Raw genomic sequence first — 27,141 nt, 5'->3', positions numbered from 1 at the left:
TGGGACCACAAGTCCCAGCCTGCCTTGCGGCGGCGGCTCGCGGGGCATGCCGGGAGCCAGGTACGGCCAGCCCGGCGCGCTGCGCCCTTGCCTCGACAGGAATGGCGGCGGGCGGTACGTCAGCGCGCCACGCCGTAAAGCGTGAGGCGTCGCCGTCTCGGCGGTGCGCTCCCTCCGCTTTGCGACGGCGCTGTGCAGCAGCAGCGGCGGTTGGCGCCTTTGTCTTGGCAGGCGGCGGCCTGAGGCGGACCGGGCCCGGCGCGGCGGTGAGTCTGCGGGCGGGCGGGCGGCGGCGCGGCGGCTTTACGCGGAGCGCTCGAATAAAAGACGTGCCACAGCGAACCTCGCGGAGGGCTCAGTCCTTCCCGGCCGCCGCGCCGGGCTGGGGCTGGGCCGGGCGTGCCCCGCGGCCTGCGGGCGGGCCGCGCCTTCACCTCGCCGCCTGGCGCGTCCGGGAAGGGACAGTGGCGAGCGCGGGCTCATTGGGGCTCCTTCGCTCCCCCGGCAGCACCGTCCGCGGCTCTTCCCCAGTCGGGATGTGCTACGGGGGGTTCCGCTGCGGCTGCCGCGGCGTGTGCGGGGAGCGCAGCTCCCAGGAGCACCTGCGGCCTGCTGTGAGAGCTGCGGGCACCGGTGAAGGGTCAGGCGTGTGGTTTTCCTCACCGCTGCTCGAGAAAGCCACACAGGCGAGGGTGCTGGCCAGGGCGGGGAGGAGGGCCCTGGGCCGCCGTGGTTCGGGGAGCCTGGCTCGCGTTCTCGCAGCAGCGTGCTCGGGAAGGAAGGTGAAAGTGTTCTCCGTGTTAACGTTTTCCTTGTGGGAGCTCTGCGTCTGCTCGCTGACCTGGGCGCAGACGGCCGAGGCGGGTGGCCGCTAGCGCTGCCCGAGAGCGGCCCGCCTGGCCCCGGGCCTGGCGTCTGGGGGGGCGGCAGGGGGTGGCCGCCTGGCGGGGCTGGGCTCCGAGGCGCCGAGAGCCGCTAGCTGGTGCTGGGTGGGAAGCTCGCTGCTCCTCAGCACGGTTCCTTTCCGTGGTGGCTGGCTTTATTTTTTTTTTGCCTTGCCCGGGAACTTCTTGCAGACTTCTGGGCAATGTTTCGCTTGTGTCAAATTAGTTTCAACATCCCACTTCAGCTGTGTCTTGCTTTCTGAAGCTGTAGCACTATTAATAAATAATCTTGGTTTTAAATACAGGATTTTTTAGGGAAACGTGACTTTAATTAACTTCCAGAGGATTTATTGGCACATGAGCTGACATGGGCTGTCCTGTTGTAGAAACCTGCTCGACCTGGCGCTCGGTTTCTGTGCGGGGGATTGGCACCTTTAGGTTGCCCAGGCACGTAGTTGGCCCCTCTGGTTGCAGTCATAGAAAAAGACTTAATGTGGAAATTAGTCCTTCACCTGGTGTAGCATGGCTAAAGCTGGGGCAACATTCACTTATTCTGGTCTTATGATTACTAAATGGCCCTTAACTATGTAATCTACCAAGTGGAAAGTGGTAAAAGGCAGTAAATGCTCTTATTACTAGTTCTCTAGTAATTCAACCTGTCTGAGTTGTCCCAAATAAGTCCCAAAATTTTTGGGATTTATTGCTTTGTTTTGAAAGTGACCTACAAGTGGAAAAATAGCTCCCTGTTTTTCTTCATATGGAAGGCTCTTGCACCCTCTTCCTCAACCACCCCCTACTATCCCCACCCTTAAGAAAAAGAAAAGGGAATTTCTTACTGCTTTTTATACTGAAAGTGAAACGTCCCGCTAGCAGCAGTTACAGGTCTTGTTGACGCCTGTTTGCTGAGCATATACGTGACGTCCCGAGACCGTCCGTACAGGCCGTGCTGCCTGAGCAGATGCTCTCAGGGGCTCCGAGTCTCCATCCCTGGTAATGCTTGGAGCTTGGCTGGAGAAGGCCATGACAACTGGATCTGACTTGGACGTCACCCTACTCTGAATAGGAACTTGGACTAAATGGGTCTTTCTATGTTTTATAGACACTTAATCATTTTGGGAGAATTCTGAAAACTTCTTTCCCCTCAACTGATGAGAACTTGAGCTGCAACAGTAGAATAGAAAAGTCTAGTGCTTCCATATAGAAAAATGGGACAAGATTTGGTACTTCTGACAGGGAAGGTAAAAGTGTGCATGTGTGTGTGGACAAACTTACAGGAAGATTGAGGCAAATATGGTAGAAGAAATGACTTTTTTTGTTTGATTTTGGTTTCAGTTTGGGTTTTTTTTTCCTCCTCCCTGTTCTGGCAGCTCAGTTAATTTTAAAAAGTTTATCAGACTGGGAGGCGTTCTCTGCCTCCCGTCCCTGCAGGGTTTCCTAAAAGGAGGAGATAAGTGATACGAATGTAAAGTTGATTGTTCTTAAAAAAACCCAAAATTTTCTGTCTCAAACCTGGAGTAGATGTATTTCTCATGCCAGTTAAGTGTTGTGGAAGTGTTTATGTAAAACTGTGTTATATTTTTTGGATGTTTGGCTTGTTTTAGAGGCTACTTTTAAATTGTAACAAATATAGGTTACAGTTAGGGAGTGTGTTGGTCGTAGGCATCTCATGATTAACAGTAGAAGTTTCTGTTGATATACTCAATTTCATCAGCTTTCTTTTTCCAGGTTTCTTGCATGTTATAAACAGAAAATCCTGTCCTGCAATCCTGTAGATGAATGTTTAGGAAGTATGACAACTTTATTAAATAGTTTTCAAACTTTCAAGTTCATCTTGAAGGTTTCAAGTGTTTTTCATGTTTTCTTAAGCTTTATCTAATGGTGACTTTTAAACCAGAAAGTGTGAATCCTGGGTGAGGTTTGGTGGGGGGTTTTGTTGGCTTGGTAGAGTTTATGGTAGAGTTTTTTAGTTTTTTTTTTTTTTACTGTAATTCTTTAGGTAAGTTTGTGCAGTGAATGTTGCTGACTGCTCCAGCTTTGTCTGCAATAGTGTCGGTTAACAAAGTGTACTTTTGCGGTACTGGGGGAGATGAGGTAGCGGTACAGCATTTACCTGGGGGTGGTTAAATTCCCAGCTGTGGACCCGCCTTCTGTGGGAGCTGACATCTATATGGGGACAAGGATATGCTGTTTAGTAGAGGTATGAATGAGAAACTGTGTTTCTGGTATTGGAAAGCTAAGATTTCACATTTAGTAAAGTGGTCCAAGCATAGTCATTTAAGAGCATTTAAACAGTACTTCCTGATGTCTCATTCAAAGCCTGTATTGAAATATTTGGGTCCTGTTATGCAATGTTGCGATGAGTGTTTCCTTTCCACTTATTAAAATATTGCATAAATTTCAACACTACTTACCAATGTACTGAAGAAATAGATATGACAACAATGGGTGTATTGGAAGGCTTAAAGTTAAGATGTTTTAGTGGAAAATGAGTTCTATTTGTATCTTAGTTTGGAGTTAAACCATTCAAACTTATCTGCAAAATAATTAGGTTTACTACCTTTCAGTATTACAGAAAAGCTCAACCAAAATACTGCGGTATACGTTTTTGCCAGGCCTCTGTATCCCTTGTATTAAGATTTCTCTGGAGTGAAGTTTGCGTCAAGCAGACCCAGTTGGCTTCTAGTCTGCAAAGCTGTTAAGTTTAATCTTGTTCCAGTTTAATTTTAATGTCATGGATTGAAATTATATGCATGGCCGTTTTTCTTTTTTGCGAAGAGTTGGATTTGGAACGAAAGCAAAATGGCTCGAGGACGCAAGAGCAATAGCATCAAACAGAGCGACTTCACTAACAGCACCAACCCTCAGGATTTAGAGAGAAGACTTTTTGTCGGCAATTTGCCCACAGACCACATGACTCGTGAAGAAATGGAAGAGATATTTTCAAAATATGGCAAAATCAGGGGTTAGTATTTTATCTTATGCCTTTTTGTGGCTGGGAATTCAGTGAGAAATATAACTTTCATGCTTGTCAAATGCTATTTGATGATGATGAGAGGAGTGACTAATGTTGTTCCTACAAAGTGACCTTTTAATGATCATTTTCTCTGCCTGCATTTTCTCTGAAAAAGTGATTCCTTCAGTACAGCTGAAACGTAATGCCTATATATCAGCTATGTTTTAGCTTTTGGGGTTGCAGTGTGATGTTACAATACTTTTTCAAGTGACTTCATAGTCTCTTAATCAAATCTTGGTCACTTCATGGGCTGTATTTTGGTCACTGCCTTGTCAGAAGGAAGTTGATTTATGAAATATATTTCAGAGTCTTTCAGCTCTGCATTTTGATCCTGGTAGATTTTGTTTTCCCAGGAAACTTGCATAGTTGTTTCTGGGTAGAGCCCCTTTGCTTGTCCATCTGGTGGGGTTACGTGATGGCCTGGGTGCGGGTTAGTACTGTCCCTTAGTTGTAACCGGTCTTGCCCTGCTGTTAACTTTTGCAGCCCTCAGCATGTACCATGGCTATGGGTTCGTGCAGTATGACCGTCTAGAAGATGTCCAGGCCGCTCTGGACGGTGAGAAGGGTCGCCTTTATAAAGGGTATAGATTAGGTAAGGAAAACTGATCCGTGCTCTCCTACTGACCCTAGCATGCATTCTGGTAGAAAGAGTGCTTTTGTTTTAAAGCTCTCTGGAAAGATGACTATGTGAAACTTGCCTGGCGCTAGTCTAAAATCACTTTTACTAGGTATGTATTTGCCTTCTGAGTTACTTGCTGTAAGTGCTGTGTGGTTCATCTGCAGTGTTTTCTCTTGCTCCCTAGGTCTTACTCTGAACTTATTTTTATGTGTTAGTATTTGAAAAGTTCTATTACCCTGTGTAAGAAACTGTTCAACATGTAAGCCCTGGAAAGAAGTCATTGAAACCTCATACATATAGTTTTAAAAACATTTGTAAACCAATATTGGGCTTCATCTTGACAGGTTCGGAGGAATTGGTCACAGCACTTAGCGGCTTCTTAGATAAATAACCTTAACTTGGATTTTTTTGCACATGTGAAATCAAACTGTAAGTAGTGCTATAAATACTAGGTGCTTTAAAAAGGCCATTTTCATAAAGATGAAAATAATTCTGCTAAATATACTGGGAGCAAACAAACAGAAATGAATGGTTAGAAATCTAAGTAATCTATTAAATACAAGCAAAAATTTACTTTCAAAGTAAACCTATGCTAATTTAAAGAAAAACAGTTTGACTTAGGAAGGAATGAAAGGAGCAATAAATAATGACTTGTGGCAAGGTGTGTGTACAGTAGCAAATACGAGCCTGAAGATGGAAGTAGAGGCAAATAGACAAGGAGGGTAGAAGGACACAAGAAGAAATTATGGCCAGCGTTGTTGAAGTCTAGGAGCTTAAATAGGTACAACTGCGGCTGTCTTAGAAGCTGAGGTGTAACTGTCTGGAAATGATAAAATTTCTCACTGGAAAGGACCACCAAGTCGTCAGTTAATGTTTCTGCTGTCTATTTTTGAAGAGGCAGAAGGTGTTGGTTTTGGAATAGTTTTGGTTTCAGTAGCAAACTAAAAAAGGTAAAACAGCAGCTACCAAAACGAGACCTCTCCAAAAAATTAAATCTAACTAACATCTATGAGGGTCAGTGAAATGAAGACCTGCCTAGGCTGTTAGTGTTGTTTTTTCCACAAGCCTTGGAAAACTAGGGAGTTTCCAGGGACCTAGCAGAGTGCTGCGGATGTGCCAATAGGCAGCGTAAATGGGACGAGCCTGGCATCAGCCCCTGGTAACAAAGGGATTCTTTCACCTGACTCTCAGTGAGAAGTGAATTAATTAATGCCAATCAAAATAAATCCTGTCAAACTAACTTATTCTTATGATACTGCAGGTTTTATGGCTGAAAGTAGCAGTGTTGATGTAAAAGACTTCTGTAAGATGTTTGATTTGATTAAGAAACTAGAACAATTAAAAAAAACATAGGGTTAGATAGATTTCAGATGAATCCTAGCGTAACAGAGATGGAATTGCTTGGTGCTTTGAGTGGTGTTCTGGAAAAATTGATTCCTGGCCATACAGTGCTTTTATAAGTGACTTGGAAAGAAAACACACAATCATGTTTTAAAAAGAGAGAATGAAATCATGAAGATTGAATCACTGATGGTGAAATGACCTGGACTTCTTCCTAAGCTGGATGCAGGCAGAACTGAGCTTTCAGTAAAGCTGAAAGGGAAGATCTGCACCTAGCAGGAGTGCTTCTGTCATCCTTAGCTGTACAAAACACAGATTTGTAAGTAGGGAGGTTTTGGTACCTGTGGGTTTTTGCTGCTGGAATACTGTGTTCAGTTCTGGTAAGCCTGGTTCAAAAAGGATAATGCTAAATTGGAGAAGCCTCAGAAAAATCTGAAGAAGGCTTAAAGAGTTGAAGAGCAAGCCCTAGCAAAAGCCTCGAGATAAAGGAGTGATGTGATCTGTGTATTACAGACAGAGCTGGAGATAAGTGAGTAGGCAGAGGTATGACAAGTTCTTAAATGGAAATAGTTTTCTTTAACAGCAAAGTAATTTACTTCTGGAATAACTTCTTGAGGTTTGGTGGTTCCTGTACTCTTGGATATTTCGGAATTGAATATTTTGCTAAAAGTTAAGCTCTAGTTCAATGCCACTGCTGCACTTGAGATAGGAATGTGATTCAAGAAACTCTTGTCACCTGTGTTTATTCAGAAGGTTACACTGTATGATTACAGTGGCCCTGTCATCTCAAAATCCTACAAGACGGAAGACTTTTTTTTTCCTCGAAGTTTTGTCAATGTTCAAATATTTAACCTGTAAATGCTGCTGGCATTAAATAAAATGTTGTTAAATCTGTTCGTTTTGCATAAGAGAAGGATCCCTGTTAAAGGTGGTTTTTCTTCTAGTAAAATATTTTTGTTCAGATTTAAATACTTCTTTTTATTTGAAAGAAATGTATGGTATTGAGTGTAAAAAATAATAGGTTTCTGCAATGGCATCTTAAAACAGAAAATAAAAATAATCTTAAACCAAAGAAAGCAGATAGTGTCTTGCTTAAAGATTACACCTGACTTTAAGGGGAGAAAATTCTCAACTAAAAGATAAATGCAAGGAGAACAGTTGCTTCAGTTATGCAGTCCGAGTATTAAATATAGTTGCTAATAATACAACAAGATAAAAGGCTTTGGGAGAGTTTAACTCCAGTGTTGCATTATACTAATACTTCCACAAATGCATGGAAGTGTTTTCATATCTTTAATGAGTAGAATGTAGGGAATAAATATCCATCAAGTTTAGTTTGTGACAATAGACAATGCAGCTGTATTTGATCCTGGAGAGACTGCCATGTGGTCCTGTGAATGTTGTTATGCTGCATTTGTAGTTAATGTTCCGATTGCACTTGCCTCTCTCCCCCCACAAAAAGAGAACATGCTGCTGCTTGATTGACAACAAGACTAATCCCTTAATTCTGATTTTAATCTTGAAAGTAATGAAGGATAGTTTGGGAAGTTAGAGCAGATGTTAAGACCGAGTCTGCCTAAAGACATTGTGGCATGTTTGTTCTCTTGCAAGAGCTTTGAAAGTATTTAATGTAAATAATAAGGAATTTTAATTGTCGATAGATTCTCAGGGAGCAGATAGGACCTAGGTTTGTTTTGTTCTTTTCCTTAAAAGGCTCTCAGAGTAAAACGTCTGAAGTCATTTCTGTTTGTTCTTGCCCCCCCCCCCAGTACATTATTTCATCTTCAATCAACTGTTACGGAAGACGTTGTTTCTTCACAGTAGAACAATATGGGCCCCTGCCAGTTCTGGGCAACTTCACTTTTTCTGGTTGAGGACAAGACTCTATTTCTTCAGCTCTCTCCCTTCTTTCTATTTCACTTCATGGTGTTTTTCATGGAGATGCTCAGAAGCCAACCAATTTTCAAATTTCTGATCTGTTGCATCAGTTTGCATCATGTTAACAGTGGTGTTTTGAATGCACCATGTTGACTCCATAAGGAGCTTGTGCTTCAGGCTCCTTGGATCCCGTTTCCTCAGTGGTGGAGGCTGTACAACTTAACGCTGCAGCAGTCCCTTGGAAGGCAGTTGCATGTGCCACTTGAGAACCCTTGGATTATTTTCAACAAGGGTAGCGGCATGCTCCATTGAACAGGACTGGCTGTGAACTTAAGACTGTGCTGGCCATCAGCTTCCTTTCTCGGAGGTTTTCAGACTCTGCTTTTTCTCCTAGAGTCCATGAGTCGCTTTCTGCTCGCTCATAGACTGCAGAAGAAAGAGGTTCTCTTATGGAATGAAGAGTCTGGATGTAGGCCTGAACGTGAAGGGTTAAAACTTCACCCAAGCTGTCCACCCTATTTTGAAGTCAGAGAAATCCATGAAAATTTCATTATGTTGTACTATCTAAACTTAATAAAAATTGTCAAAGTGACAATGTCTCTCTGCTGAATGGATTTTCTTGCACCATCTGGATGTTGTTAAGCTTAAGTTACTTTCATTTGAATTGTGCTGATGATCTTTTTTTTTGTTCCATAGCATTGAACAGATGGGTTGATTATTCTTTACAGATATTAATAAAGCAGTGGAAAGAAGAAATATGAATAAGGCTTCATCAAGGTCCAGTCCAGCACGAAGGTAAAGTACCTGGAAGCAGTGAGTTATACTAGGAAGGTCAGGCTTTTAGGGCATGAGCCCAGTGGCCTGTGCTAAATGTCTGTGTCTCTTCCCTACCACCACCTCCCCGGTCAAACGGAGATGCTCAAGCGAGACAGTTGGGACATGGCCGCTCCACCTCTAAGAGCCCTTCTGGCGCTGACACCTCAGGAGGCACGAGGGAAACCTCATGTCTGCTGCTGTTACTACAGCTAAGCCGTTATGTTTTGCAGCACAGGTTGTAAGAGACTTGTGAGGAAGAATACACTTGACGTTTGCTCCTGCCTCAAGTATCAGAGAAGCCAAGGCGTATCTAGAGAATGCCAAGGGGCTGTAGCATTTGCAGTGCCATGCTGCAGAGGACTTCGGGATCTTGCCTTTTCTGATGTCGAAAGCTTCCAGTGATGAAATGAGACTGGAAAAGAGCATGTGAGCGAAGCACAAGACAGAGCAAACGTCTCTATTCCACTGTCCTGTCTGCATGTGTGCTTGCGTCAGTACCTGGAACCAGTACCCTTCTGTGCAGTTAGTGATGTGTACCTGCCAGCTTCTCCTGGTTTCCCACCCCTTGCTAGGCAGAGTGTGTGCAGCTCCTGCACATCCTCTGTGTGTGAAGTTACAGGCAAGTGGAGAAGACACGGACTGTCCTGTCGCAGGAGGACGACTTCAGTTTCCTTTCCATGGCATTACTAGGGAGCGCACAAAGATGTGCCATGGTTACAGTTTGGTATAAGGCATGAATCTTCTATGCCTATACTGTAAAGCCTTCCACACAAAGGAGTCTTACATGTTGGACTTGAAGGTAATCAAGCTCTCACGTGAATGGTGTGCTTTACTAACTTGACCTGTTAAATTACCAAAAATGGGGAAAAAGTGCAACTAGCAAGACATCTACCACCAAAAACCAGAGAATGAGTAGCTGCAGTTCTTGGCATCATCTAGGTCTTTTGTATGTTGTGCACTTACCCTGCACAGGGCCAAATGCGTTTGCAGACACCGGTGTGTGGGCATCGCCCTGGAAGTGCTTCGGGCGTGCAGCCGGGGGTCCTGTTACAGATGTGGCAAACCTTGGGCCAGTGTTAGGTGTGCCCAGTGCTGGCATGAGGCCCCCAAGAATACTGCAAGTACATGAGCAGCAGGCACTGATGGTACATCTTTGGCCTCAGTGGCTCTGCAGGTGCGTCATGCTGAAGGCGCTGGGCAGCACTGTGGGTGTGAGAGGCAGGCACCTATGCCATGAGCGTTCGTCCTCGGACCACATTGCAGAGGGACAAGCAGCAGGCACTGATGCCATGGGCATTGGGACCTGTGTCATCCTGCATGTATGCAAGAGCAGATATCCATGTCATCGGCCCGAAGGAGCACTGGAGGTGTGTGAGCCATGGGCACTGGGCTGTGGACTGGACTACCACCACGGCTGATGAAGGCTTTGGTGCCACCATGACAGGCACTGGATTCCAGCTGGCACTGCAGACACCGTGGCCATCCCATGTCGCTAGCACCAGGTCCCAAGCAGCACCATGGGCACGGGTGGCAATCAGATCACAGGCATCGAGCCCTGGGCATGGCTGCACGCGCACAGACAGCGGACAATGGGCTCTGGACCACGCTGCAGGCGTGTGGACGACAGCTGCTGACACCAGGGTGTGGAGTCCCATGCTGTGCTGCAGGCGGTGGTGCTGGGCCAGCGGTACTGAGTCCCGAGCAGATGTGGGCAGCGGTGCTGACACTGCAGGAGTCAGACCATGGTGACAGAGGTGCAGAAGCAGAAGGCTGCTGTGCCTTCGTGCTGCTGCCTCTCTGCAAGCAGGAGGGCAGCGATGCAGGTGCAAGAGCAGCGGAGACCCGCGCCATGTCTGTACTTCTATTGCAGTTGTGCGTTGTTTGTTCTGGATCTTTTTGTCTCTGCAGATAATGAATGTGGCCTGTTCTGGTCACCCTCACTCTAGCTGGAATAAATGTCATATGCCAAACAATTACGCTGCATCTGGCTGTTTTGCTATATAGTCTTACAGCTACAGAAAGATCAGTTACTCAGCATCCATTAGAGCAAATCAGAAGTTTCCCCTGAGCTTCTGACATCGTTCATTGTAGTTTGGGGGGAAGGGGGCGATGATGTGTATCTCTCATGGGATGTGGTTTCAATACAGATCACAAACAAAAAGCGGATTTCTGTGTCCAAGAGGCTGAAGGAGTTTACACTTGTTTGTGTGCAAATACAGTGTTTCTTTTACAGGAGAAGGCTATATATGCTCTCGGTGGCAACACTGTAGTTTATCCCAAGATCTGTTTTGTATCTGACATAAAAATAGAGAATGCCAGTGCTCCTGTGTATCCCCCAGCACAGCTGGGTGTCTAACTACCAAAGTTCGTGCACAGACTCTGCACATCCATCTCGTTACTGTCCGCTCTACCTGACACTGAACTTGGGCACATCTGACTCGCTGCTCCTGCTGTTCTCTCCAGGTGACTACTACGTGAATGCACTGTAGTGGAAGCAGACTTATGTTCTGCTTATCTTTCATAAACTAGATTAGGCTGGTAGAGGACTCTAAAAGTCTGTCAAGTTTTGGAAATAAAAAGATTCAAAAAGCTGGGTTTTTTTCCAATGGTTGTCAGTATCTTGGGGAAAGAACATTTCAAACATGTGAAGCTCAGTAGTTTCTCTGCAAGATTTTATGTTTGGCTTAGACGACAGTGAAAGTTATGGTTTTTTGTGGAAAACAAAATATGACCTGGAAAAAGAACCTACTGTTTTGGGAAAAGATGAAGACTGGAACGTTGTTCTTCCTTGCCTCTGAAGACAGTGCAGTACAAAGTCTGAATGAAATGGGGCATTCAGATGTGACAGAGAAGCCTGTTGCTGCTGAGGATGCCGTTCTGGTTGGGTTTAGTACCCCCTTAACATGGGGCATCGTAAACAAACATAAGACTGGCTTTCTGTGGAAACTATCCCTTCAAATCCAGGACACGGTGGTAGCTATCATTGCTTTCTGCTAGCAGCACAAACCCAACCACAACATGGAACCTGCAGTGTCTTTGGTCACAACAAGCTCCTTTTTTAATCATATGCCAATGACAAATTATTTCAGGTATTTTGCTGTCATTGACTAGTGAATTTAATGGATCCCTTGAATGCTTCTGACTATTGCATATTTGTGGGTATTAGGCTCCAGCACCTTGAATTCTCTCAAAGAGTTTGCAAAAACTTGTTTGGTAGATGATCTGTGGCTGATGTTGGAGGCCGGAGGCCTTGAAACAGTGGTTTCTGAGGTGCCTGTTCACTTCTTCCACAGGTGCTCTACACTTTTAGTGACACTCCATTAAGGAGCTTTCTGGCTCTTGTTTGGCTATGATAAATATTCGAATTAAGAAGCTTCTCCAGACTGCTTCAACAAATATGGTTTTTGGGCAATTCTTGCTGTTGTGGGATAGGAGGGAGGATTCAGCTGCTGAGAGAAGGGTCACTTTGGCACCTCAGGTAAGAGATCTAGGGGTAACAGTACTTGTGTCATTAGCAGTCTAATGGAATTTACCTGGTGTTTTCCTCAGAGAGCCATATGCCTACGGGGATGGCCGAGATGCCAGACGCGACCGCTCCCCTCTTCGGGGGAGCCCACGGAGAGACCCCAGAGATGGCAGGGATGGTAGAAACGGGCGAGATTCCAGAGACACTCGAGACATTCGAGCTAGAGACATGCGTGACCACAGGGACCCACGGGACCTGCGAGACCCACGGGATATCAGGGATCCAAGAGACTTGCGGGACCCTCGTGATGTTAGAGATCTTCGTGACCCACGGGAGCCGCTATATGATCGATACAGGGATCCACGGGATATGAGGAATCCACGAGATGCGAGGGATCCACGGGATATGAGGGATCCACGGGATATGAGAGACCCTCGGGACCCTTTGTACAGGTAATTTCTGCAGGATTGTATTTGCCAACACGTTTTTATGGCAATTCTACCTCAATGGCTGCACTGGTTTGAGTGGTGTCAGACGTTTAAGATAAGGAAATTACTCTGGCTGGGGACAGTTGGGTGCCTGCTTTGTGTCTTGTGGGGAGCAGGTGGATACTTCAGAAATTAAACTTGAGGAAGGTCTGTGTGTGATGCATTGGCAAAAGTTATTGCCTGAGATTGTGCTGGAGCCTGGAAACCCTTGCTTCTTCTGTACATGTTGCAGACGAGATGAAGCTTATGACCGTTACCTTCGCCTTGAAGACTACTATCGGCGGAAGGATGACTCTTACTATGACCGTTACAAAGAGCATTTTGATAGAGCACCAGCAAATTCAGAAGGTGAGTACCTGTAACATTATAATGGGCAGATTCACGTGCTTCCTTTGGGAGGATGCGGGACGTGCCTGCGGTACCGAGCGCATTGCGTTCTGTGATGCTCTAAGCAGGTCCAAAGGGCATTATTTGTTCTGTCCCTGTGGCTTGCTTTCAGACCGTCTGAAGCGTGAGGAGCGGCGCCGGGAGGAGTTGTACCGTCAGTACTATGAGGAAATCAAGAGACGTTTTGATGCAGAGAGACCTGTGGATTGTTCTGTGATAGTGGTGAACAAACAGACGAAGTAAGAAAATAGTTATGACCAATTTTTTTATTGCATGGTAGAAGAAAATGGAATTAAACTTGGTCCTGCCTTGAGGCTGTTGTCTCACAGGTTGCTCTTGAGGAGTGTGGCTTTAGAGCCTTCAGAAAGTTACAGCTCCTGAGATGGAGAAATGTTGTATCTTGTGCTTTACTTTTATTTCCTTCTTGTCACCTGTCACTATACCTCTCCTGATGCTTTTCTACCTACTCTTCATATCAGCCTACTGTCATGACAGGTTATAGTGGCCTGTACTTGTTATTCATGGGTTGAATGATACGGAACTTATTAATATGTGCCAACCAGCAGATAGTACAGAGCAGTTGTCAGGGCGGAGCCATGGGGCTGTTCATTTCAAAGCTCCTGTCAGATTGGTTACTAGGTCAGCCACTAGTCAATACCGTTAATCCAATGTGCAAGAAGTATAAAACCACTGCTGAAAGTAGTCATGAACGATATCAAAAGCATATGTAAGTAGTAACCAGGGCGATCTCATGTGGCAGTCTGAACACTTACTGAGGTGTCCCCACTCAAACACAGTGTCTCTTTTTATTGTGCTAAATGCAAGATTGTTTATCTAGAAACAAAAATGTCGACCATCCCTGTAGAACGGGGTACTTTCTCTTGGAATGTAAGGACTTAAAACAATTTTAGGAGTCAAAGGGGCTTGTGTCAAAAACGTTAGTATGTTCTTAGTTTGGAGAGCGGGCGCTATGTTGGGAACAGAGGGGTACACCTACGCCTGGTACAGTGGGAGAGGGGCTGTGATGGTGGCACCAATCTGATGTCTATATCTTTACAAATAAATATATTGAAGAATAGCAAAGATGTAAATAAATCCTAGATCTGTGTTGGGGTCTGAAGAAAAGGTTTGTCAAGGGGAAATTTTAAAGCTCTGTCTCCTTAGCCCTTCGGAAAAAAGATCAAGAGTTGCTTTTATTTAACTTTGCTATATCTGTGAGGCAGAAAGAGAGACCTGGCACTTGCCTGATCTGGTGGTAGAAGACAGAACAGGAAATTGGAACAAGGGAAGCAGTGAAGCTAGAAATACACTTCTGTGGTTTGCTTTTAATGGAGTTGATTACCTGTTGGAACAAGTCTTGAAAGGAAATTTTAGATTCTTTACCCCTTAGTGACTAAAAGTCTTCGGAAGATATTCTAATAGACCACAAGTTATTGTACTTGATACAGGGAGAATTTTTTTGTGCAAGAGGATCAGCTTAATATCTTAAGGATCGTTTTTGTCTGTAACAGCTACAAACCTTAAGAGCTGGAGCATGTTAATGGATCTTGGGTATTGAAGCAATGATGTCACCTGCTATAGACCTGTTGAAAGGTGACTCCCAAATAACTTAGATACACAATCAGTGTAACTTAGAAATCCTTAAAATGACAGTTGGCAGGGGGGAACAGTTTTAGTCATCATTACAATGTTCACATCCAAAGACGATAAATTGAACCTCTTTCAAAAGGTATGGTGCACACAGACTAAATTTCTCAGAATGCATAAGCAGTCAGTATCGCACTTTTGGCACTGAGTATAGTAAGCTTAAAAAAAGACTTGAAAACTTTAAGTTCAGCTGTGTGAGCTATGGTTTGTGTTTGGAATGGGAAGTCTGCAGGACAGTGGATTCAGGAACAGTGCATCCGTAGATGCTGTGTTGGTACTGGGTTAGATCAGAAAGCAGCTAATAGAACGAAAGAGCAAGAGAAAATGTATCCGGAACTCAAGTGAGTATTTATGGATGGGTAGTTATCCTCTGAAAATTAATCTTCAAGTCCAGAAGTTGGTCTGTGCTACAGTGAATTAGGATAAGGCGCATTTGAACAGTTAAGATACTGAACGTAGCACAAGTAACTGTCTTCTGTAGGTTAGCTGCTCTGCTGTGTACCCCTTAGATCTCTGTGGGCATAAATTACCTCACTTAATGAGTTCAGTTTAAACACATTTATATGTAAGCAAATTTATAATAGTGTAAATCCCTTTGTAAACACTCTGTTTCTCAGCTAAGCTGAGGCTTGATTTGTAATCTATTTCAGTTAAAGTGAAATGACTGATTCAGATCAAAATGAGGGTAGGATATGGGCTTTTATATTATTGTAATGAGATTGCTTTAATACTGTCCTGTTAAACATTATGAAGTTTGGCAAGCCATCAGAAAAGCGAATCTGAAATGACGGAGAGGATGAATGTGCCAGGGTTTCTGTTTCTGTTTGTGACTGACTTGTTAAACTCTGCTGGCTTTGCTTTGTGGTAGGGAATATGCGGAGTCAGTGGGGCGGAAGGTGCGGGATCTGGGCATGGTAGTGGACCTGATCTTCCTCAACACAGAGATGTCACTGACGCAAGCCCTGGACGATGTGAACAGAGGAGGGTCTCCTTTTGCCATTGTCATCACCCAGCAGCATCAAGTTCACCGCTCTTGCACTGTTAACATCATGTTTGGCACCCCACAAGGTACTGAGGTCTCAGTAGGCTGTGTAGCTCTGTGGTCACTCTGAACTGCTCAAAGTGCTGCTTCAGAACACTTTCTTTCAAGCAGATCAAACAGGGCAAAGTTCATCCTTGCTGTGACATAAGTAGTTATTAATGACTTGACACCACGTCATAAATGTGAATATCATTATTTACAAGTTTCCATAATACTTTATTTGTCCCTTGTCAAAAGGATTGTCTAATTTCTGCCAAGAGAGAATCTCAGCTGCGTTCTTAGCACCTGACATCACCAGCCTTTGCATCTTAGGGCAAGTCATGAACCCCAGCGCTAGAAATGACTGCATTGCCTTGGTGGATTTCTGAGTAATACCAGTCCAGCCTCAGTTAATCACTTGTTGCTCTCAGAGAGAGCATGTTTGGAATGTAACATCATATTAAAACCAGATATGATTTAAGGAAAACACAATAAGGACAGTGTATTCGGTCAAAAGTAAAGATCTGATTGTGAAACTGGGAAAAGTTATAAAAAGATACAACTATAAAGTGATTTGGTGTACGTGCTCCACCTTTTTAGCATCTTAGCGCCATTTACACTTGTCGCATCACTTTCCATCTCAGGGTGTGACTTGGTTGTGAACGTGAGGGTGGGTGTAGGTATTAAAAAAACATCTTGTCAGAATGTGATCTCGTAAAGCAGCCTTTTGCTCTGATCAGGTTATTTCTTTCTTACTGTGTTCTCAAGTAATGTTTTGCGAGGTTCATCTGGGAGACTAAACATCTGAAAGCACAGTCACTGGTTTTTGTGTGCTTACTGACTGAAGAAGCCTGGGTGCAGGTGTGATAGGAGGGTTCTCTCATTTCTGCACAAAAACAGCTCACGCACACTTTCACTGGGCTTTCCGCTGCTCTTGGTTTTAACTCTCACTCCTTTGGTTTAACACCCGTCCTCCCGCCAAAGCTTCTCTTCTTCTTTACTGGATCTAACGGTGTATAAAATCTGATAAGAACCCCAGTCATTAGCTCATCCACAGCTCTTTCTAGAGATTAAATAACGCTCACTTGAGCTGCATGTGGCCACTTTCCATTCACATTAGTTTCAGGGAACTCTTTCACAGCTTGTGCAAAGCGTAATGTTAAAATGAACCCCAGTTTCCTGTTATGAGGAAAAGGGTGGCAGGATTTGATGATCTGCAGGTGTGAAAAGTGCCCAGCACTTTTTGGAAGGTAAAGGCCTTCTCTTTTGATCTCCCTGCTTAAATCTATGTTCAGGTGAATATTTGTGTATGTGCTTTGTGAGGTGGAAATAATGACCTCAAAAACTTTAAAAGGCAAGTGGAAAAAAAAAAAAAAGTTGGAATTGACCATTATTCATTATATTACAGAAGAACTTGATTGCTGCTTATTGCCCCAGAGTAGTAAACATAAGCAGCAATGTGACATTGAGCCAGTGCTTCTTTCCTCCCCATCTCCTGCATGCACACACACTATATTAAGGCATTGGCAGTACAGAACCAAAAAGTATTCCCATCACTGTCCTGCTCTGGGAAGCTTTAGCAGCCTTCAGAGGGCAAGTTTTGGATCTGTCCAAGGCTTTAGCAGTTAGAATGCCTGGAACTGCCTCCTCTTGGAGCGTGGAGAATTTGTGTGAGAGGTAGAGGGAGCTGCTTTCCCTTTTAATTGGGTGAGAGGCAAGAAAGACATTTCTTGGGCTGATACAACATCTTCTCAGAGCCCTCAGCTATGGAAGAAAAGGATGGCTTTGCTGAGTGATGGCCTTGAGCTTTCTGTTGGCTTAGGAAATTGAACTGTTACTGTGTGCCTAGGAAGCTTCCCAAGTCTACGCTTGCAATCCCAAAGCGGTGCCTGCCTGCTGAATGAGATGTGCTGGTGTGCATGAGGCAAGGCACCTCCTGTTAACATCACTTTGGTTTCCTTAAAACGTTTCTTTTCCTTGTGCAGAACACCGCAACATGCCCCAAGCTGATGCCATGGTGCTGGTGGCAAGGAATTACGAGCGCTACAAAACAGAGTCACGGGAGAAGGAGCGCGAGGAAATCGCCCGGCAGGCTGCCAAGATGGCAGATGAAGCTGTTCTGCAGGAGCGGGAGCGCCCACCCCCCGTCGAGGAGGGTGTCAGAGGAGGTCACCCTCCAGGGATTCAGACTCTCTTGAACCTGCTGGCAGACAATCGCTATCTAACTGCTGAGGAGACTGATAAAGTAATTAATTACTTGAGAGACCGGAAGGATCGGTTACTGAGGGGAAGCACTGATTCTCTGCAGGGTAAGTTTCTCAGCCCCAGACAAGGCTATTAATCATATGGTTTGTGGGCCCTCTGGGCTGAGACCTGAAAACATTCCTGGGACCGTAGAGGAGTCCTAGTGTCATAACTTCCTCACACGGCGCCTCATTTTATCGAGATGGATGTGTCCCTAGGAATCCCGAGACGATTTAGGTCTTTCATGTGAAAGAACTTTTATATTGGATTCTCTCAGGGAAACCATGGGACTGCCATAACTGGTTTGGCTGCTATACAAAGGGCAACAGTTTTGCTGAATGGTTTGCGTTCCCCAGAGCTGTGCAGCTCTCCTGTTCAGAGGGTGGGTATTCATTGATGCTTGTGTCTTTGGTAGCTGTTTCACTAGTTTTCTTTAAGTGCCCCTTCAAGGGCAATTGCAGAGCTTTAACCCTCTTTCGTTTGTTTCCCAGCATCCATGTCAAGACAGTCTTTGGGGGCACCTTCAGGATCATCTCTGGGTAGTCAGTCCAGCCTTCCAAGCTCTCAGGCTCATCAGGGTTCACAGCCTCTGGTCTCTGCTCCTTCTGTTCCAGTCTCCTCTTCTAATCCTCAGCAGGAGCTTCAAGCAAAAATCCTCAGTCTCTTCAACAGCGGGGCGGCAGCGGCAGCAGCTGCTGTAGCAAACAGCAGTTCTGCAGCCTCTGCGGGCACTTCGGGCGGCACTCCGAACCAGAACTTTGCTAACATGGCCAGCAGTCAGGCCCGGTCAGCACAGATGAGTGCTGGAAATTTAAACCAGGCTCAGCAGAGATTGCAGACTCCAAGCACGCAGCTTCCTGCTCTCCAAGGCCCTTCAAGAAATGCAGGTCCAAGACCTGGAGCTCCTCCACAAGCTCAGTCGCTCTATGGTCAGCACCAAAATCGCCTCCCTGCACCTAGTAATGTACCTGCTCAAAGGCCAGTATCTTCTGGTATCAACTTTGACAACCCTAGCGTACAGAAGGCCTTGGACACCCTTATCCAGAGTGGTCCTGCACTCTCCCACCTAGTGAGCCAAACTGTGGCCCAGGGGCGAGCAGGGTCCTCAGCCCAGCAACCTATGGGTTCCTACCAGCGACACTATTAAAGCTGAGCTGTCAGGCCCTTTCCCCTTCCCTTTGCCATTCCATACTTATAGCTGTTTAAAGAGTCTCCTGTCCTTGACATGGGATAAATGCCCCTGGATATGCATGTCCTCTCCACTTTGGCGAGAGTATACCCCCAGTGGCATTGCTGCTGACTGTTGCTAGCGCTGCCCTTCCTCACCTTGGTCTGTTTAGCAGTGTTTGGAGAAGTATACTCTATTTTCTCAGCGGCACGATGTGCTAAGAGCCGCTTTGGATAATCGGTTGTTTTGTCCAGTCTCAGAAGCTGCTGCAATGACAGTCCTTCTGCATTTTCCTCACTCCCAGTAGCTGGTGCATCTTCACATTGTGGTGCAGTCTGGTCTTGCTGAATGATCTTAGAATAATTTTGGGTCAGTGGTTTCGAGGAAATAGGGGACTGAACAGGGCAGTACACTGACTGGGCCTTCTTGGAGACCCACTTTTTTGGAATGGGCACTATTTTTCTTTGGATTTCTTTTTTTATTTCTTTTTTTAATGGCATATAAGCCTGTTGGAAAGTACAGTGGTAGCGCTAGCAGCTGAACACACGAAGCACATGCCTGACCACTACTCAGTAACCCAGGACCATGCTGTTGGTCCTTCCGTAGCTGGACTGTCATGTCCTGGCACAGTGAGGCAGAGAAACGCTCCTCACCTCGCCCAGCTCACAGAAACTGGCAGCTTTGCTCTGAGTACTGTGGCAGATCTGAAACACAAGGGCTTCCAGCCAAGGCAGAGATTTCAAACGGTCTGGCAATTTTCCTACACCAAGTAGTCAGTGTTAAGATCAATCTATTGATTTGGTGTATTAATTTCCTTTTCTTTCTTGCTTTGGGACGGTTGGTTACTGTAGTCCAACAGCTCAGCCACAGCCATGCTGATGTGCTACTGGCCCTCCCTTGGGAATACCTGCAGCCAGTTACCAGGTGGTGAATGTCTGCTCTCTGAAACTTTATCTCCCTGTTGATGAAGGGAGATGTGTTTTGTCCATCTAAGATGCAGAGGCAGTGCCAAGATGCAATACCATAATTTTATACATTTTTTTTCAACACTTTGGTAGCTGCAGTGGACAGTTGAGCGGAAAATCAGGCAGTGATTCTTCACCGTGTTTTTAACCAGTAACATACTTTGATACCAGAACACAAAACCTCTCTTAACTATGTGGTCCTCCCCATCACGGCCTTCTTAGAATCTGTAGGCTTCCTGCAGAGAACCAAAAGAAACTAAGAAAGCAGTGTTCTTGGAGCAGAGGATTTTCTTTGTCCCAGGTGGTTTGTGTTGTAGCATTTTTTTTCTCTCTGTGCTGTTAACAAGAGGACATTACTTTTTAATAAAAAGGCAGGAAAAACGTTTTGTTGTATTTTTGACAGCTTGAGTACTACTGGAATACATTATTCCACTGCGTTTGCCATTACTCTCTTCTTCCAGATAAGCTGTGTCAGGCGCTGCCCAGCGCTGGATGCTAAGCGGAAAGCATACGAACCTTACTGTGACCTGCTGTGAGAATATTGTAGTCTGTCTCAGTTTATAACACTTTGGTTTTGATGTACCTCACAGATAGTTACTCTTGCACAGTGGACTCGGACGATCTCGGGCAGAGCAGCCGACGTGCCCGTTGAGGGCCCGCGCACTGGGGCAGTGTGTGGCAGGGGCCGTCATGAGAGGTGTGAAGCCTCTCCGGCTGCTGGTGGTGGAAGGGGAGGGTGTGCGCTCAGGCCGGCAGCGAGCTGGTCCAGTGTGCGTGCCGCAGTTGCTGTTAATTGTACGGCTGCTGTGTGAAGTTAGGGCTACAAGTCCCTGTGCATTTAGCACTGGCCTTCCTTGACTTTGTGCTGCGCTGCTGTTACTACACAACCTGAAATTGCATGGAAGTATGTCTGCCTTCATCTTTCCTCCTCCAGTCTCTTTTTGTTAGATACCTTTCTGAGTCTCTACAACCCCGCGGACAGGTAAAGCATCTTTGCTGGGGTGATCAGAAGTTTGCGTGAGCTTAAACACGGGAACTGTGGTACTTGGGAGAGACTGTTCCTCTCCTGATGTTTTGCTTCCTCTGCAATCTGCTGCTCCTGTCGGGGCTTGCTCCTTATTATGGAAATGGTAGCAGCCAAGTGCAAAATAGCTGTGGAGACCCTGGAAGCGAGTGAAAACTCCCCGTGCAAGTAGCGAAGGGTGTAGTAAAATCATTTATTGCATTTTGTGCAGACAGGGGTCTAGAAAAATGAATAGTTAAAGCAGTAAAGCATTAACAGGGAGCATTCAACAGCCGAGGAGCCACTCCTTCATTAATACCTGCAGAGAACACAGGGTCTGTACTGAGGCGGCCTAATGCACAATACTGAAACACTCACAGAAATTAAATGCAAGCCTAATACTCTTTTTTTTTTTTGGTTTGCAACCTGTTTTATTTACAAGGTTTTAAACTTAATTGCATTGCTCTGCACACAGATTCTCTAAAACACAAAGCATACTAGGTCACTACATGTCTATTGAAATATTGCACTCGAATAAAAGTCACTTGAATGGACGTAGAACACCTAGCTACAGTGATTAAAAGATTATTGAATGAACTGACTTTGTGATAACATTCATGACAAATATATTGCACATGTAGCACAGAAGGTGGTGTAACCAGCAAATCTCAGACCTGTTGGTCTTTCTGCTAGTTTTTAGTCCCGCTACACAGAGGAGGGTCTTGACTCTTCTAGTGCAACTCCTACCCTTGTGCAGTATCTAGTCCTTCCTCTTGTCCAGCCACGGACCAACACCGACCCAGGCTGGACACTGCCTGCGCCTCCTGTAAGTGTTGTCTTGTGGCTTGTTGCCTGTACCGCGTGGTGGCTGCAGCAACGTGAGCTGCCGCCTGCTGCTGCTGCATGCCGGGGTGTGTGCCTGCCCAGCTGACAGGGATAGGGCAGCTCCCCGCTCAATGCTCCCGCAGCAGGAACTGCAGCATACACCATCGCCGGCCCGGTGCTGTGTGCTGGCCGAACGTGGCTGTGGGTATGCGTGCTCCCTACCTGCTGCGGGCCACACTGCCATCCCACCATCCTGGTGGGCTGCTCCCAGCAGCAGCCTGCCTGTGCAACAAACTTGGGGGTCAAGACCTTCCTGTCTGGAACAAAAACTGAAACGTGTCTGCGCATGTGCCAAGGAGGAACTTGCATGTCTACCAGAGGAGGACACTGGCTTCACCAAGGTGGAACAGCAGAAGGGTGCTCCATGGGGAAACTGAACACTCATAGAGGCCAAACGTGCAGGGCTGGGTTTGTAAACTAACATGCAGTGCTGTCTGCTAAAACTGGCCCTCTCCAGCCAACGGTGAGTGAGAATTCACTGCGGAAACCAGCACCTTTCTTGCCACAGCCAAATTTTGCCTGGCAGGGGTGTTGAGGCAGCCCTGGCTCTGTCTAGAGCTGTGCCCCTGCTCTTGCTGGAGGATGAGGAAGGGAAATGCATTTTTTCAGCAGTAGCGATGGAAAGGGCTCGCCTTCCTGCTCTATGGGGGAGCTGGGACTACGGCTTTACTGTCGGGGGTTGAAGTGGTGCTGAGGGGGAATGGGATCCGCTGGTGATGCTGGGGAGGTGATGAAGCAAACCTCTCAGTGGGGAAGAGGCCTGCTGTCTCACCACTGCTCTGCAGACCGTGTCATTCCGTGCTACCCTGTACCTGTGGCCAAAGGAAGAGCTCTTTGCCCTGATGCTGCTGAGGGTGGATGCTGTCTGTGGCCTCAGGAGAGGCAGGCGCTGGCAGCTGTGGCTGCAGCTGCTGCTGCGCGTAACCTGCCTCTGCACTTGGGCCCTCGCTGCTGACCTGCTCCGTGCACTGGGATGGGAGGGGATCAGGCTCACTGCTGCAGGACAGCACCCACAGCTGCAGGCCCAGTGGTGTGGCAGGGCAATAGCCAAGCTGTAATTAGAGGGTGACTTCAGGGAGCGGGTGGCATCTTTTGAAGAGGTAGAGCAGCTGGCAAGCGTTCTAGGCCCAACAAGTGTGGTGCTACCACACAAGATGAGTGGGCAGGTTGCTGTGCATGCTTCCCCCATTGCTGCAGAAGTGCCTCAAATAATTTTGTGAGGCTGGAAACAGCACGTGAGCTTGTGTGTGGTGGTGTAGGGCCAGCTCCAAGGGGCAGAGCAGCTAGACACCGGCAAATCCTGGTTCCCGTGGGGCTGCCCTTCCCAAAGCTAAAGGAACTTTTCACTTGCAGATGCCTGCCTGCTCTTTCAACAGCTCCCGAGCGGCTGAGGCAGCAGCAGGACCAGAGTGTGCTGCCCTGTGTGCCTGCACCATTCATCAGCCTGGAGCTCCTGCGCTGAAACCAGGTCTCAGCTCACCCTGACAGTCACCTCCTGTAAACGCTGAGCTCCCCAAGCCCTTGGGACTAGCTTCCACACCAGTCTGCAACACAGACCGATGCAGCCATGCAGATAGCTGAGCTACCATGGCAGAAAGTCTGGCTGTGCCTGGGGCTGCTGCTGGAGAGAAGGGAGGCACTTTGGGAGTGATGGAAATGTAGGAGCAAGGTATGAGCAGGCACAGATGTGCAGCTGGGCCTTGGTTTTGGTCTGGGAGTGTGTCCAAGAAGTATCTTAAAGCAAAAAAAACCCCAGCATCAAAAAACCCACTGCTTTTTAGCCAAGCAGCCCCAAATAGCTTTGGCCTGGACCTGGAGGAGTAGAGGAGCTCTGCAGAGGGAGCTGGCACTGGAGTCATCCAGTGCAGAGGGAGTTTCCTGCCATCAGTGAGGCAGGAGCTGAGGCTGCAGCCACTCGCAGTGGGCAGGAGGAACAGGCAGGCAGGGGACTGGGTGCTGGGACCAGCGGTGCCGGGCAGGAGGCAGCCGCTGCCAGGCCACCCGTGGGGAGCCACCAGGCCACTGTGGCAGCAGCCGCTCCCTCTGCACTGGCTGGGAGGCTGCTGGGGCGCGGGGCGGCATTGGGGAGCGGTTTGGGGGGAACAAGGAGGTGAGCGTTCCAGCACAGGGGCTTAGCTCTGTCCGGGGGAGAAAGCGCTGCCGCTTCGGGCCAGGCTGGTGTAAAGCAGCCAGCGCTGCTGGGAGAGGGCAACTCTTAGCAGGCTGCACTTTGAGTGGAAGCTCAAATCTGCTGTGAAACAAGTTCAGAAAAGTCTGTGACTTCTTTTCCCTGAAAACTCTTTAAGAAGCTAAATTGAGAAGAGAATGAACCTGCGACCTGGCCCTTTCCCAGGGGCTGCCGGTGGCTGGGGAAGGCTGTAGCCCTCACCACCGCTCCAGAGCACTCAGTGCAACACATGGGCGCCTGTCTCGTGCAGGAGCAGCCCGTCTGGGCTCTCCGTCCCCACAGCCTGGTGCTAGCAGAGCCCTACAGCTCTCAGAATAGATATAGATCTCTATATATAGACTTCATCTGGTTCTATTAACATAAATATGATCACTTTAAAAATACACGTACTGTATTATGTACATTATGTACATGGGGCCGGGGTGGGCACCAGCGGGTGCCCTGGCTGGCCTCGGCACCGCTTCCTGCGTGGTTCCTGGAACGGTTCACATTTGTTAAAAGCTCCTCAGTTTCTCTGGCGTGAGAGATGCTGGGGGGGACGACAACGACGGGGGGCGATCCTGCAGCTGCTGCCAAAGGTAAGACATGTTTAAATTGCCCTGGTATGCACTGCTGCCTGCACGTGGGGGCTGCCTGCTGTGGCACGGGCCGATGGGAGGGGACAGGCTTCTGGCTGCAGTGGCCGCATGGCCGGTGCCTGGGCTGCCCTGGCCAGCCGGGTGAGGGAGTGCCATGATGCCGGGGGTGGTGGGACCCCTACAGCCACCCCTCGCTGCGGGGTCCGGCCCTGTCAGACCAGGCAAACAGACTTTGCATATGTTAAAACTACACACAGATCTGGACTTTCCTACAGCCCCACCGTAGCGTCTGCGACTGCCTGGGGCTGGGGCCAGGTTAGCAGCAAAGCCCTGGGGAGCGGCAGGGAGCACACCAGGGCACGGGATGACCCAGACGCATGTGCAGGTGCTGGGACCAGCTGGGCTGGCCAGTGCTGGGGGCCGGAGAGCCTCTGGTGCCCCCCAATGCAATGTGGCAGGGGAGCGGTGCGGGAGGAATGGGATGGAACAGAACTCCTCTGCACCCGGGCCAAGAGCAGGCGCCGGTGCCTCGGGGAGGTCAGCAGCACCCATGCAGCTCCAGCGGCCGGAGAGCAGCTCCGGCTCATGCTGCACATGGCAGGGCCTCTGCTCAGCTCCGGACACCACAGCTCCATGTCGTGACCGCTGCACAAGCACCAGGAGAGCACCAGGGCAGAGAGAGCCTCGAGTCAGTGGGGAGGGGGACAGGGAGCACCCCCCACCCACCCCAGGCCGTGGCTCATGCTGTCGCAGGATTGCTGCGCTCCAGCACCCGACCTCCCGCAGCTGCCCCACACCCTCTGCCCCCTCCAAACCATCATGCTGCATCTCCGCAAGCTCGGCCCATGGCCTCCAGAGACGGGCGGCGCCGAGGCAGCAGCGAGGTGGGGCTGTCCGGGCCCATCCTGGCGAGGGGCGGCCGGGGGGCAGCACCGTGGGGGGCAGCCCTGGGCACTGCCAGAGGTGGGGAGAGGAGCGTCCGGCGAGGAAAGCGTGCTGGTGGCCTCTCTCTTCTCCCAGTGCCTCCACGGAGAGACAGGGCACAAGCGGCGAGTGGCGGGCAGTCACACGGCACAGGTGCATCCAGCCAAGCTCCGCACAGGGGTAGTGGCACGGCAGGGCCGGGCGCCTGTCTCAGCACAGCCACCCTCCTGCCCGGCCAGGGGCTGCAAGCAGCAGTGCTGGGGCTGGCGGTGGGGCTGGCCCTGCCAGGGACGGGCGGTGGCAGCAGCGTGGGACTCTGGTGCTCAGTCCGCGGTACAGTGTATGTATTTATATATAAACAAGGACAGCAGTGCTGTGATGTTGCAATGAGGAACAGCTGCTCTGGTGCTGGATGCTCCCGGAAGATCTGGTGCTGCAGTTCGAATGGCGAGATCAGGGACACGGCCAAAGCCAGGTGAAGTTTCTGCACACCGGCTGCCATCAGGCCTTCCCTCCTCCCCTCCAGGAGCACAGTGCAAAGGGGTGGCAGGGCTTTCAGTGTGCAGACAAACCTCTCTTGCGCGCCGTGTTTCAGGAGTAGATGGTGATGACCTCCCGGCCCCCACCGCGCACCAGGAGCACTCGGTCCAAGTGCTCTGTCAGCACCTCCAGGAACTCCATGTCTGCACGGCCATCAAGGAATTACAATGCCATGATGGAGCATGGGGGCAGCCCCGTGCTGTCCCTGCCTGGCCCCGCGCCCGGGGAGCCGAGCCTGCAGCACAACACCTCCGCACCAGAGCCGGGAGGTGTGGGGTGAGGCCCAAGTCAAGGGGCTGGGGAAGCCTGCCCATGCTGGCACCACACGATGGGGACTGCGGCTGAGCCCACCCCAGCAGGCAGCCAAGCCCCACGGACCCCTGCCTGCACCCCCGCGATGTGCAGTCACGCTCATGCGTATGGGTGCAATGTCGTGTGGCCCCACCACCCGTCCCGCATGTCGCATCTCTGCCGTGCGTCTCTCAGGCAGGCTGGTGCCAACAATGGCTGTCAGACCCAGCTGGGGGCAGGAGGCATGGGGGGGTCTGGGCTCAGGCACTGGTCCTGTGCCCCGACACTCGCCTGCAATATCCACCAGCCTTGGGGCAGTCGTGGCCCCCGGCCCCCACTGCAGAGAGGGGTCTTGGCACCAGCCCCGAGGCAGAAGCCCTGTGGGAAGGATACAGTTCTCGTCCCCTTTCCGGTTGCGGGGAGGCCCTGGCATGTTCAGCAGAACCAGCTTGGCGTCCTGGGACTTCTTCACGATCACCTCATTGAGCTTCACGGCTGTGTGCATCCTCCGCACGTTGGACTGGTTCCTGGGGGTGACAGCACATGTGGGCTCAGGGATAGGCAGAGCTGGCCTCCAGCAGACCCAAGGGGCCACGGGGCGGGCTGGCCTCCTGCACCAGAGGGGTCCAGGGCTGGGCAGCAGCACGAGCTTGGGGAGCAGCAAGCTTTGCCCGGCACGGCCGCTGGTGACTCTGAGCCCACGCTGGCGGCCATGAGCTGCAGGGCCATGTATGGTGCCCGCAGGCCATGGCACACTGTGGCTGCTCGAGGCCGAGCTGTGTGGGAGCGAGCAGG

At 48.6% G+C, this 27,141-nt stretch overlaps 2 protein-coding genes across 20 annotated transcripts in view; one reads left to right on the top strand and one right to left on the bottom strand.

The window, feature by feature from the left end:
* The first annotated feature begins 99 nt into the window (after window positions 1–99).
* NCOA5 (nuclear receptor coactivator 5) lies at window positions 100–23,545 on the top strand. Of its 18 annotated transcripts, XM_075167001.1 has the most exons (11): window positions 100–266; window positions 3,660–3,846; window positions 4,382–4,489; window positions 8,464–8,530; window positions 12,101–12,469; window positions 12,738–12,853; window positions 13,005–13,131; window positions 15,408–15,607; window positions 17,546–17,869; window positions 18,082–18,186; window positions 18,296–23,545. In XM_075167001.1, exons 1-11 carry the CDS (start codon window positions 102–104, stop codon window positions 18,949–18,951), a joined length of 2,424 nt encoding a protein of 807 aa, XP_075023102.1. In that variant the 5' UTR covers window positions 100–101; the 3' UTR covers window positions 18,952–23,545. The 18 variants fall into 18 exon arrangements, with proteins under 18 accessions (XP_075023102.1, XP_075023103.1, XP_075023116.1 ...); XM_075167002.1 differs by lacking the exon at window positions 18,082–18,186 and having other exon boundaries at window positions 104–266; XM_075167011.1 differs by lacking the exons at window positions 100–266; window positions 3,660–3,846 and adding an exon at window positions 10,785–11,014 and having other exon boundaries at window positions 8,464–9,350.
* Window positions 21,345–27,141, bottom strand: part of SLC12A5 (solute carrier family 12 member 5) — a 33,664-nt gene continuing 27,867 nt past the window's right edge. The window contains exons 25-27 of one of the 2 annotated variants that reach the window (XM_075167000.1): window positions 26,740–26,873; window positions 26,088–26,198; window positions 21,345–25,948 (exon numbers count right to left, since the gene is read on the bottom strand). In XM_075167000.1, coding sequence (XP_075023101.1) covers window positions 26,107–26,198; window positions 26,740–26,873 — 226 coding nt within the window. In that variant the 3' untranslated portion in view covers window positions 21,345–25,948; window positions 26,088–26,106. Of the gene's footprint in view, window positions 26,199–26,739; window positions 26,874–27,141 lie in introns of both variants that reach the window. The other variant, XM_075166999.1, reaches the window with a different exon arrangement.

This window comes from Calonectris borealis, chromosome 17, assembly GCF_964195595.1.
Source record: "Calonectris borealis chromosome 17, bCalBor7.hap1.2, whole genome shotgun sequence".
Classification (NCBI taxonomy): domain Eukaryota; kingdom Metazoa; phylum Chordata; class Aves; order Procellariiformes; family Procellariidae; genus Calonectris; species Calonectris borealis.
The sequence above is the reverse complement of the archived record's forward strand: the minus strand, read 5'-3'. Positions and strand labels throughout refer to the sequence as shown.